This window comes from Haliotis rufescens, unplaced genomic scaffold, assembly GCF_023055435.1.
Source record: "Haliotis rufescens isolate VD_foot unplaced genomic scaffold, xgHalRufe1.0.p SCAF_2, whole genome shotgun sequence".
Classification (NCBI taxonomy): domain Eukaryota; kingdom Metazoa; phylum Mollusca; class Gastropoda; order Lepetellida; family Haliotidae; genus Haliotis; species Haliotis rufescens.
The window spans coordinates 3,596,058-3,610,140 of record NW_025963890.1 but is presented as its reverse complement, the minus strand read 5'-3'; the positions used below and the strand labels follow the sequence as shown (position 1 = coordinate 3,610,140).

General features: G+C 50.3%; 1 protein-coding gene across 3 annotated transcripts in view; it reads right to left on the bottom strand.

Annotated features, from left to right (window-relative positions):
* LOC124114523 (cysteine-rich protein 2-binding protein-like) overlaps positions 1–14,083 on the bottom strand; it is a 41,034-nt gene that overhangs the window by 4,487 nt on the left and 22,464 nt on the right. For all 3 annotated transcript variants that reach the window (XM_048399511.1, XM_048399512.1, XM_048399513.1), the window contains exon 14: positions 2,498–2,584. In XM_048399511.1, the coding sequence (XP_048255468.1) occupies positions 2,498–2,584 (87 nt within the window). The remainder of the gene's footprint in view (positions 1–2,497; positions 2,585–14,083) is intronic.

The window sequence follows — 14,083 nt, the reverse complement described above, 5'->3', positions numbered from 1 at the left end:
CTCCTGTGTGGGTAACAAGTCTCACCTGATTGGGTAGTATATCTAACCTGTGTGGGTAACATGTCTCACCTGTGTGGGTTACATGTCTCACCTGTGTGGGTAACATGTCCCACCTGTGTGGATAGTAAATCTCACCTGTGTGTGTAAAATGTCTCACCTGTGTGGGTAACAAGTCTCACCTGATTGGGTAGTATATCTAACCTGTGTGGGTAACATGTCTCACCTGTGTGGGTAACATGTCTCACCTGTGTGGGTAACAAGTCTCACCTGATTGGGTAGTATATCTAACCTATGTGGGTAACATGTCTCACCTGTGTGGGTTACATGTCTCACCTGTGTGGGTAACATGTCCCACCAGTGTGGATAGTAAATCTCACCTGTATGGGTAACAAGTCTCACCTGTGTGGGTAACATGTCCCACCTGTGTGGATAGTAAATCTCACCTGTGTGGGTAACAAGTCTCACCTGATTGGGTAGTATATCTTACCTGTGTGGGTAACATGTCTCACCTGTGTGGGTTACATTTTTCACCTGTGTGGGTAACAAGTTTCGCTTGTGTGGGTAACATGTCTCACCTGTGTGGGTTACATTTTTCACCTGTGTGGGTAACATGTCTCACCTGTGTGGGTTACATGTCTCACCTGTGTGGGTAACATGTCCCACCTGTGTGGATAGTAAATCTCACCTGTATGGGTAACAAGTCTCACCTGTGTGGGTAACATGTCTCACCTGTGTGGGTAACATGTCCCACCTGTGTGGATAGTAAATCTCACCTGTATGGGTAACAAGTCTCACCTGTATGGGTAACATGTCCCACCTGTGTGGATAGTAAATCTCACCTGTGTGGGTAACAAGTCTCACCTGATTGGGTAGTATATCTAACCTGTGTGGGTAACATGTCTCACCTGTGTGGATAGTAAATCTCACCTGTGTGGGTAACAAGTCTCACTTGTGTGGGTAACATGTCTCACCTCAGCCGATTGTTATGTCTCACCTGTGTGGGTAACATGTCTCTCCTGTGTGGGTAACATGTCTCACCTGTGTGGGTAACATGTCTCACCTGTGTGGGTAGTATGTCTCACCTGTATGGGTAACATGTCTCACCTGTGTGGGTAACATGTCTCACCTGTGTGGGTAGTATGTCTCACCTGTGTGGGTAGTATGTCTCACCTTTATGGGTAACATGTCTTACCTGTGTGGCTAACATGTCTCATTACCGGTGTCGGTAAAATGTCTCACCTGTGTAGGTAACAAGTCTCACCTGATTGGGTAGTATATCTAACCTGTTTGTGAAGTATGTCTCACCTTTATGGGTAACATTTCACACCTGTGAGGGTAACATTTCACACCTGTGTGGGTAACATGTCTCACCTGTGTGGGTAACAAGTCTCACCTGATTGGGTAGTATATCTAACCTGTGTGGGTAACATGTCTCACCTGTGTGGGTTACATGTCTCACCTGTGTGGGTAACATGTCCCACCAGTGTGGATAGTAAATCTCACCTGTATGGGTAACAAGTCTCACCTGTGTGGGTAACATGTCCCACCTGTGTGGATAGTAAATCTCACCTGTGTGGGTAACAAGTCTCACCTGATTGGGTAGTATATCTTACCTGTGTGGGTAACATGTCTCACCTGTGTGGGTTACATTTTTCACCTGTGTGGGTAACAAGTTTCGCTTGTGTGGGTAACATGTCTCACCTGTGTGGGTTACATTTTTCACCTGTGTGGGTAACATGTCTCACCTGTGTGGGTTACATGTCTCACCTGTGTGGGTAACATGTCCCACCTGTGTGGATAGTAAATCTCACCTGTATGGGTAACAAGTCTCACCTGTGTGGGTAACATGTCTCACCTGTGTGGGTAACATGTCCCACCTGTGTGGATAGTAAATCTCACCTGTATGGGTAACAAGTCTCACCTGTATGGGTAACATGTCCCACCTGTGTGGATAGTAAATCTCACCTGTGTGGGTAACAAGTCTCACCTGATTGGGTAGTATATCTAACCTGTGTGGGTAACATGTCTCACCTGTGTGGATAGTAAATCTCACCTGTGTGGGTAACAAGTCTCACTTGTGTGGGTAACATGTCTCACCTCAGCCGATTGTTATGTCTCACCTGTGTGGGTAACATGTCTCTCCTGTGTGGGTAACATGTCTCACCTGTGTGGGTAACATGTCTCACCTGTGTGGGTAGTATGTCTCACCTGTATGGGTAACATGTCTCACCTGTGTGGGTAACACGTCTCACCTGTGTGGGTAGTATGTCTCACCTGTGTGGGTAGTATGTCTCACCTTTATGGGTAACATGTCTTACCTGTGTGGCTAACATGTCTCATTACCGGTGTCGGTAAAATGTCTCACCTGTGTAGGTAACAAGTCTCACCTGATTGGGTAGTATATCTAACCTGTTTGTGAAGTATGTCTCACCTTTATGGGTAACATTTCACACCTGTGAGGGTAACATTTCACACCTGTGTGGGTAACATGTCTCACCTGTGTGGGTATGCCACAATCTCCTCCAGGAGCCTCATCTTGAGGGGCTTGGTCTCATGGTCGCGACGAATGAAGGGCTTCAGCACTCTGGTAACACATTGATTGGCAGGTTTTATCATAAACCATTCCCATATTCATGACAAAATCTATTTCACTCCAATCAAATATTTGAAACACACTGACCCTCATCAACTGGAAATGCTTGTGACCATCAAAACAGTTTGAGTAACTGACTCAATACATGATATATACACACTTGGGTCAACCACAGTGTACTGGTTCCCTGCACCACGCACACAGATCAACTGTGGAGTACTGGTGCCCTACTCTACCCTGAATACACACTTGGATCAACCACAGTGTACTGGTTCCCTGCACCACACACACAGATCAACTGTGGAGTACTGGTGCCCTACTCTACCCTGAATACACACTTGGGTCAACCACAGTGTACTGGTTCCCTGCACCACAGACACAGATCAACTGTGGAGTACTGGTGTCCTACTCTACCCTGAATACACACTTGGATCAACCACAGTGTACTGGTTCCCTGCACCACACACACAGATCAACTGTGGAGTACTGGTGCCCTACTCTACCCTGAATACACACTTGGGTCAACCACAGTGTACTGGTTCCCTGCACCACACACACACAGATCAACTGTGGAGTACTGGTGCCCTACTCTACCCTGAATACACACTTGGGTCAACCACAGTGTACTGGTTCCCTGCACCACACACACACATCAACTGTGGAGTACTGGTGCCCTACTCTACCCTGAATACACACTTGGGTCAACCACAGTGTACTGGTTCCCTGCACCACACACACACACACACACAGATCAACTGTGGAGTACTGGTGCCCTACTCTACCCTGAATACACACTTGGGTCAACCACAGTGTACTGGTTCCCTGCACCACACACACACACACACACAGATCAACTGTGGAGTACTAGTGCCCTACTCTACCCTGAATACACACTTGGGTCAACCACAGTGTACTGGTTCCCTGCACCACACACACACATCAACTGTGGAGTACTGGTGCCCTACTCTACCCTGAATACACACTTGGGTCAACCACAGCGTACTGGTTCCCTGCACCACACACACACAGATCAACTGTGGAGTACTAGTGCCCTACTCTACCCTGAATACACACTTGGGTCAACCACAGTGTACTGGTTCCCTGCACCACACACACAGATCAACTGTGGAGTACTGGTGCCCTACTCTACCCTGAATACACACTTGGGTCAACCACAGTGTACTGGTTCCCTGCACCACAGACACAGATCAACTGTGGAGTACTGGTGCCCTACTCTACCCTGAATACACACTTGGGTCAACCACAGTGTACTGGTTCCCTGCACCACACACACACAGATCAACTGTGGAGTACTGGTGCCCTACTCTACCCTGAATACACACTTGGGTCAACCACAGTGTACTGGTTCCCTGCACCACAGACACAGATCAACTGTGGAGTACTAGTGCCCTACTCTACGCTGAATACACACTTGGGTCAACCACAGCGTACTGGTTCCCTGCACCACACACACACAGATCAACTGTGGAGTACTAGTGCCCTACTCTACCCTGAATACACACTTGGGTCAACCACAGTGTACTGGTTCCCTGCACCACACACACAGATCAACTGTGGAGTACTGGTGCCCTACTCTACCCTGAATACACACTTGGGTCAACCACAGTGTACTGGTTCCCTGCACCACACACACAGATCAACTGTGGAGTACTGGTGCCCTACTCTACCCTGAATACACACTTGGGTCAACCACAGTGTACTGGTTCCCTGCACCACACACACACAAACACAGATCAACTGTGGAGTACTGGTGCCCTACTCTACCCTGAATACACACTTGGGTCAACCACAGTGTACTGGTTCCCTGCACCACACACACACACACAGATCAACTGTGGAGTACTGGTGCCCTACTCTACCCTGAATACACACTTGGGTCAACCACAGTGTACTGGTTCCCTGCACCACAGACACAGATCAACTGTGGAGTACTAGTGCCCTACTCTACCCTGAATACACACTTGGGTCAACCACAGTGTACTGGTTCCCTGCACCACACACACACACACACACAGATCAACTGTGGAGAACTGGTGCCCTACTCTACCCTGAATACACACTTGGGTCAACCACAGTGTACTGGTTCCCTGCACCACACACACAGATCAACTGTGGAGTACTGGTGCCCTACTCTACCCTGAATACACACTTGGGTCAACCACAGTGTACTGGTTCCCTGCACCACACACACAGATCAACTGTGGAGTACTGGTGCCCTACTCTACCCTGAATACACACTTGGGTCAACCACAGTGTACTGGTTCCCTGCACCACACACACACACACAGATCAACTGTGGAGTACTGGTGCCCTACTCTACCCTGAATACACACTTGGGTCAACCACAGTGTACTGGTTCCCTGCACCACAGACACAGATCAACTGTGGAGTACTGGTGCCCTACTCTACCCTGAATACACACTTGGGTCAACCACAGTGTACTGGTTCCCTGCACCACACACACACACACACACACAGATCAACTGTGGAGTACTGGTGCCCTACTCTACCCTGAATACACACTTGGGTCAACCACAGTGTACTGGTTCCCTGCACCACAGACACAGATCAACTGTGGAGTACTGGTGCCCTACTCTACCCTGAATACACACTTGGGTCAACCACAGTGTACTGGTTCCCTGCACCACACACAGATCAACTGTGGAGTACTGGTGCCCTACTCTACCCTGAATACACACTTGGGTCAACCACAGTGTACTGGTTCCCTGCACCACACACACAGATCAACTGTGGAGTACTGGTGCCCTACTCTACCCTGAATACACACTTGGGTCAACCACAGTGTACTGGTTCCCTGCACCACACACACAGATCAACTGTGGAGTACTGGTGCCCTACTCTACCCTGAATACACACTTGGGTCAACCACAGTGTACTGGTTCCCTGCACCACACACACACACACAGATCAACTGTGGAGTACTGGTGCCCTACTCTACCCTGAATACACACTTGGGTCAACCACAGTGTACTGGTTCCCTGCACCACAGACACAGATCAACTGTGGAGTACTGGTGCCCTACTCTACCCTGAATACACACTTGGGTCAACCACAGTGTACTGGTTCCCTGCACCACACACACACACACACACACAGATCAACTGTGGAGTACTGGTGCCCTACTCTACCCTGAATACACACTTGGGTCAACCACAGTGTACTGGTTCCCTGCACCACAGACACAGATCAACTGTGGAGTACTGGTGCCCTACTCTACCCTGAATACACACTTGGGTCAACCACAGTGTACTGGTTCCCTGCACCACACACAGATCAACTGTGGAGTACTGGTGCCCTACTCTACCCTGAATACACACTTGGGTCAACCACAGTGTACTGGTTCCCTGCACCACACACACACACACACAGATCAACTGTGGAGTACTGGTGCCCTACTCTACCCTGAATACACACTTGGGTCAACCACAGTGTACTGGTTCCCTGCACCACAGACACAGATCAACTGTGGAGTACTGGTGCCCTACTCTACCCTGAATACACACTTGGGTCAACCACAGTGTACTGGTTCCCTGCACCACACACACACACACAGATCAACTGTGGAGTACTAGTGCCCTACTCTACCCTGAATACACACTTGGGCCAACCACAGTGTACTGGTTCCCTGCACCACACACACACACACACACAGATCAACTGTGGAGTACTGGTGCCCTACTCTACCCTGAATACACACTTGGGTCAACCACAGTGTACTGGTTCCCTGCACCACACACACACACACACACACAGATCAACTGTGGAGTACTAGTGCCCTACTCTACCCTGAATACACACTTGGGTCAACCACAGTGTACTGGTTCCCTGCACCACACACACAGATCAACTGTGGGGTACTGGTGCCCTACTCTACCCTGAATACACACTTGGGTCAACCACAGTGTACTGGTTCCCTGCACCACACACACAGATCAACTGTGGAGTACTGGTGCCCTACTCTACCCTGAATACACACTTGGGTCAACCACAGTGTACTGGTTCCCTGCACCACACACACACACACAGATCAACTGTGGAGTACTGGTGCCCTACTCTACCCTGAATACACACTTGGGTCAACCACAGTGTACTGGTTCCCTGCACCACAGACACAGATCAACTGTGGAGTACTAGTGCCCTACTCTACCCTGAATACACACTTGGGTCAACCACAGTGTACTGGTTCCCTGCACCACACACACACACACACACAGATCAACTGTGGAGTACTGGTGCCCTACTCTACCCTGAATACACACTTGGGTCAACCACAGTGTACTGGTTCCCTGCACCACAGACACAGATCAACTGTGGAGTACTGGTGCCCTACTCTACCCTGAATACACACTTGGGTCAACCACAGTGTACTGGTTCCCTGCACCACACACACACACACACAGATCAACTGTGGAGTACTAGTGCCCTACTCTACCCTGAATACACACTTGGGTCAACCACAGTGTACTGGTTCCCTGCACCACACACACACACACACACACAGATCAACTGTGGAGTACTGGTGCCCTACTCTACCCTGAATACACACTTGGGTCAACCACAGTGTACTGGTTCCCTGCACCACACACACAGATCAACTGTGGAGTACTAGTGCCCTACTCTACCCTGAATACACACTTGGGTCAACCACAGTGTACTGGTTCCCTGCACCACACACACAGATCAACTGTGGAGTACTGGTGCCCTACTCTACCCTGAATACACACTTGGGTCAACCACAGTGTACTGGTTCCCTGCACCACACACACACACACAGATCAACTGTGGAGTACTGGTGCCCCACTCTACCCTGAATACACACCTGGGTCAACCACAGTGTACTGGTTCCCTGCACCACACACAGATCAACTGTGGAGTACTGGTGCCCTACTCTACCCTGAATACACACTTGGGTCAACCACAGTGTACTGGTTCCCTGCACCACACGCACAGATCAACTGTGGAGTACTAGTGCCCAACTGTACCCTGAATACACACTTGGGTCAACCACAGTGTACTGGTTCCCTGCACCACACACACAGATCAACTGTGGAGTACTGGTGCCCTACTCTACCCTGAATACACACTTGGGTCAACCACAGTGTACTGGTTCCCTGCACCACACACACAGATCAACTGTGGAGTACTGGTGCCCTACTCTACCCTGAATACACACTTGGGTCAACCACAGTGTACTGGTTCCCTGCACCACACACACACACACAGATCAACTGTGGAGTACTGGTGCCCTACTCTACCCTGAATACACACTTGGGTCAACCACAGTGTACTGGTTCCCTGCACCACACACACAGATCAACTGTGGAGTACTAGTGCCCTACTCTACCCTGAATACACACTTGGGTCAACCACAGTGTACTGGTTCCCTGCACCACACACACACACACACACACAGATCAACTGTGGAGTACTGGTGCCCTACTCTACCCTGAATACACACTTGGGTCAACCACAGTGTACTGGTTCCCTGCACCACAGACACAGATCAACTGCTGGAGTACTGGTGCCCTACTCTACCCTGAATACACACTTGGGTCAACCACAGTGTACTGGTTCCCTGCACCACACACACACACACACAGATCAACTGTGGAGTACTAGTGCCCTACTCTACCCTGAATACACACTTGGGTCAACCACAGTGTACTGGTTCCCTGCACCACACACACACACACACACACAGATCATCTGTGGAGTACTGGTGCCCTACTCTACCCTGAATACACACTTGGGTCAACCACAGTGTACTGGTTCCCTGCACCACACACACAGATCAACTGTGGAGTACTAGTGCCCTACTCTACCCTGAATACACACTTGGGTCAACCACAGTGTACTGGTTCCCTGCACCACACACACAGATCAACTGTGGAGTACTGGTGCCCTACTCTACCCTGAATACACACTTGGGTCAACCACAGTGTACTGGTTCCCTGCACCACACACACACACACAGATCAACTGTGGAGTACTGGTGCCCCACTCTACCCTGAATACACACCTGGGTCAACCACAGTGTACTGGTTCCCTGCACCACACACAGATCAACTGTGGAGTACTGGTGCCCTACTCTACCCTGAATACACACTTGGGTCAACCACAGTGTACTGGTTCCCTGCACCACACACACAGATCAACTGTGGAGTACTAGTGCCCTACTCTACCCTGAATACACACTTGGGTCAACCACAGTGTACTGGTTCCCTGCACCACACACACAGATCAACTGTGGAGTACTAGTGCCCTACTCTACCCTGAATACACACTTGGGTCAACCACAGTGTACTGGTTCCCTGCACCACACACACAGATCAACTGTGGAGTACTAGTGCCCTACTCTACCCTGAATACACACTTGGGTCAACCACAGTGTACTGGTTCCCTGCACCACACACACAGATCAACTGTGGAGTACTAGTGCCCTACTCTACCCTGAATACACACTTGGGTCAACCACAGTGTACTGGTTCCCTGCACCACACACACACACACAGATCAACTGTGGAGTACTAGTGCCCTACTCTACCCTGAATACACACTTGGGTCAACCACAGTGTACTGGTTCCCTGCACCACACACACACACACACAGAGATCAACTGTGGAGTACTGGTGCCCTACTCTACCCTGAATACACACTTGGGTCAACCACAGTGTACTGGTTCCCTGCACCACAGACACAGATCAACTGTGGAGTACTGGTGCCCTACTCTACCCTGAATACACACTTGGGTCAACCACAGTGTACTGGTTCCCTGCACCACACACACACACACACAGATCAACTGTGGAGTACTAGTGCCCTACTCTACCCTGAATACACACTTGGGTCAACCACAGTGTACTGGTTCCCTGCACCAGACACACACACACACACAGATCAACTGTGGAGTACTGGTGCCCTACTCTACCCTGAATACACACTTGGGTCAACCACAGTGTACTGGTTCCCTGCACCACACACACAGATCAACTGTGGAGTACTAGTGCCCTACTCTACCCTGAATACACACTTGGGTCAACCACAGTGTACTGGTTCCCTGCACCACACACACACACACACACACACAGATCAACTGTGGAGTACTAGTGCCCTACTCTACCCTGAATACACACTTGGGTCAACCACAGTGTACTGGTTCCCTGCACCACACACACACACACACACACACATCAACTGTGGAGTACTGGTGCCCTACTCTACCCTGAATACACACTTGGGTCAACCACAGTGTACTGGTTCCCTGCACCACACACACACACACAGATCAACTGTGGAGTACTGGTGCCCTACTCTACCCTGAATACACACTTGGGTCAACCACAGTGTACTGGTTCCCTGCACCACACACACAGATCAACTGTGGAGTACTGGTGCCCTACTCTACCCTGAATACACACTTGGGTCAACCACAGTGTACTGGTTCCCTGCACCACACACACACACACACAGATCAACTGTGGAGTACTGGTGCCCCACTCTACCCTGAATACACACCTGGGTCAACCACAGTGTACTGGTTCCCTGCACCACACACAGATCAACTGTGGAGTACTGGTGCCCTACTCTACCCTGAATACACACTTGGGTCAACCACAGTGTACTGGTTCCCTGCACCACACACACAGATCAACTGTGGAGTACTAGTGCCCTACTCTACCCTGAATACACACTTGGGTCAACCACAGTGTACTGGTTCCCTGCACCACACACACAGATCAACTGTGGAGTACTAGTGCCCTACTCTACCCTGAATACACACTTGGGTCAACCACAGTGTACTGGTTCCCTGCACCACACACACAGATCAACTGTGGAGTACTAGTGCCCTACTCTACCCTGAATACACACTTGGGTCAACCACAGTGTACTGGTTCCCTGCACCACACACACAGATCAACTGTGGAGTACTAGTGCCCTACTCTACCCTGAATACACACTTGGGTCAACCACAGTGTACTGGTTCCCTGCACCACACACACACACACAGATCAACTGTGGAGTACTAGTGCCCTACTCTACCCTGAATACATACCTTGGGTCAACCACAGTGTACTGGTTCCCTGCACCACACACACACACACACAGAGATCAACTGTGGAGTACTGGTGCCCTACTCTACCCTGAATACACACTTGGGTCAACCACAGTGTACTGGTTCCCTGCACCACAGACACAGATCAACTGTGGAGTACTGGTGCCCTACTCTACCCTGAATACACACTTGGGTCAACCACAGTGTACTGGTTCCCTGCACCACACACACACACACACAGATCAACTGTGGAGTACTAGTGCCCTACTCTACCCTGAATACACACTTGGGTCAACCACAGTGTACTGGTTCCCTGCACCAGACACACACACACACACAGATCAACTGTGGAGTACTGGTGCCCTACTCTACCCTGAATACACACTTGGGTCAACCACAGTGTACTGGTTCCCTGCACCACACACACAGATCAACTGTGGAGTACTAGTGCCCTACTCTACCCTGAATACACACTTGGGTCAACCACAGTGTACTGGTTCCCTGCACCACACACACACACACACACACACACACACAGATCAACTGTGGAGTACTGGTGCCCTACTCTACCCTGAATACACACTTGGGTCAACCACAGTGTACTGGTTCCCTGCACCACACACACACACACAGATCAACTGTGGAGTACTGGTGCCCTACTCTACCCTGAATACACACTTGGGTCAACCACAGTGTACTGGTTCCCTGCACCACACACACAGATCAACTGTGGAGTACTAGTGCCCTCCTCTACCCTGAATACACACTTGGGTCAACCACAGTGTACTAGTCCCTGCACCACACACACAGATCAACTGTGGAGTACTGGTGCCCTACTCTACCCTGAATACACACTTGGGTCAACCACAGTGTACTGGTTCCCTGCACCACACACACACACACAGATCAACTGTGGAGTACTGGTGCCCTACTCTACCCTGAATACACACTTGGGTCAACCACAGTGTACTGGTTCCCTGCACCACACACACAGATCAACTGTGGAGTACTAGTGCCCTCCTCTACCCTGAATACACACTTGGGTCAACCACAGTGTACTAGTCCCTGCACCACACACACAGATCAACTGTGGAGTACTGGTGCCCTACTCTACCCTGAATACACACTTGGGTCAACCACAGTGTACTGGTTCCCTGCACCACACACACAGATCAACTGTGGAGTACTAGTGCCCTCCTCTACCCTGAATACACACTTGGGTCAACCACAGTGTACTAGTCCCTGCACCACACACACAGATCAACTGTGGAGTACTGGTGCCCTACTCTACCCTGAATACACACTTGGGTCAACCACAGTGTACTGGTTCCCTGCACCACACACACACACACACAGATCAACTGTGGAGTACTGGTGCCCTACTCTACCCTGAATACACACTTGGGTCAACCACAGTGTACTGGTTCCCTGCACCAGACACACACACACACACAGATCAACTGTGGAGTACTGGTGCCCTACTCTACCCTGAATACACACTTGGGTCAACCACAGTGTACTGGTTCCCTGCACCACACACAGATCAACTGTGGAGTACTGGTGCCCTACTCTACCCTGAATACACACTTGGGTCAACCACAGTGTACTGGTGCCCTACACCACACACACACACACACACACACACACATCAACTGTGGAGTACTGGTGCCCTACTCTACCCTGAATACACACTTGGGTCAACCACAGTGTACTGGTTCCCTGCACCACAGACACAGATCAACTGTGGAGTACTGGTGCCCTACTCTACCCTGAATACACACTTGGGTCAACCACAGTGTACTGGTTCCCTGCACCACACACACACACACAGATCAACTATGGAGTACTGGTGCCCTACTCTACCCTGAATACACACTTGGGTCAACCACAGTGTACTGGTTCCCTGCACCACACACACACACAGATCAACTGTGGAGTACTAGTGCCCTACTCTACCCTGAATACACACTTGGGTCAACCACAGTGTACTGGTTCCCTGCACCACACACACACAGATCAACTGTGGAGTACTAGTGCCCTACTCTACCCTGAATACACACTTGGGTCAACCACAGTGTACTAGTCCCTGCACCACACACACAGATCAACTGTGGAGTACTGGTGCCCTACTCTACCCTGAATACACACTTGGGTCAACCACAGTGTACTGGTTCCCTGCACCACACACACACAGATCAACTGTGGAGTACTAGTGCCCTACTCTACCCTGAATACACACTTGGGTCAACCACAGTGTACTGGTTCCCTGCACCACACACACAGAGATCAACTGTGGAGTACTGGTGCCCTACTCTACCCTGAATACACACTTGGGTCAACCACAGTGTACTGGTTCCCTGCACCACACACACACACAGATCAACTGTGGAGTACTGGTGCCCTACTCTACCCTGAATACACACTTGGGTCAACCACAGTGTACTGGTTCCCTGCACCACACACACACACACACACACACAGATCAACTGTGGAGTACTGGTGCCCTACTCTACCCTGAATACACACTTGGGTCAACCATGTGTACTGGTTCCCTGCACCACACACACACACATCAACTGCGGAGTACTAGTGCCCTACTCTACCCTGAATACACACTTGGGTCAACCACAGTGTACTGGTTCCCTGCACCACAGACACAGATCAACTGTGGACTACTAGTGCCCTACTCTACCCTGAATACACACTTGGGTCAACCACAGTGTACTGGTTCCCTGCACCACACACAGATCAACTGTGGAGTACTGGTGCCCTACTCTACCCTGAATACACACTTGGGTCAACCACAGTGTACTGGTTCCCTGCACCACACACACACAGATCAACTGTGGAGTACTGGTGCCCTACTCTACCCTGAATACACACTTGGGTCAACCACAGTGTACTGGTTCCCTGCACCACACACACACACACACACACAGATCAACTGTGGAGTACTGGTGCCCTACTCTACCCTGAATACACACTTGGGTCAACCACAGTGTACTGGTTCCCTGCACCACACACACACACACAGATCAACTGTGGAGTACTGGTGCCCTACTCTACCCTGAATACACACTTGGGTCAACCACAGTGTACTGGTTCCCTGCACCACACACACACAGATCAACTGTGGAGTACTAGTGCCCTACTCTACCCTGAATACACACTTGGGTCAACCACAGTGTACTGGTTCCCTGCACCACACACACACACAGATCAACTGTGGAGTACTGGTGCCCTACTCTACTCTGAATACACACTTGGGTCAACCACAGTGTACTGGTTCCCTGCACCACACACACAGAGATCAACTGTGGAGTACAAGTGCCCTACTCTACCCTGAATACACACTTGGGTCAACCACAGTGTACTGGTTCCCTGCACCACACACA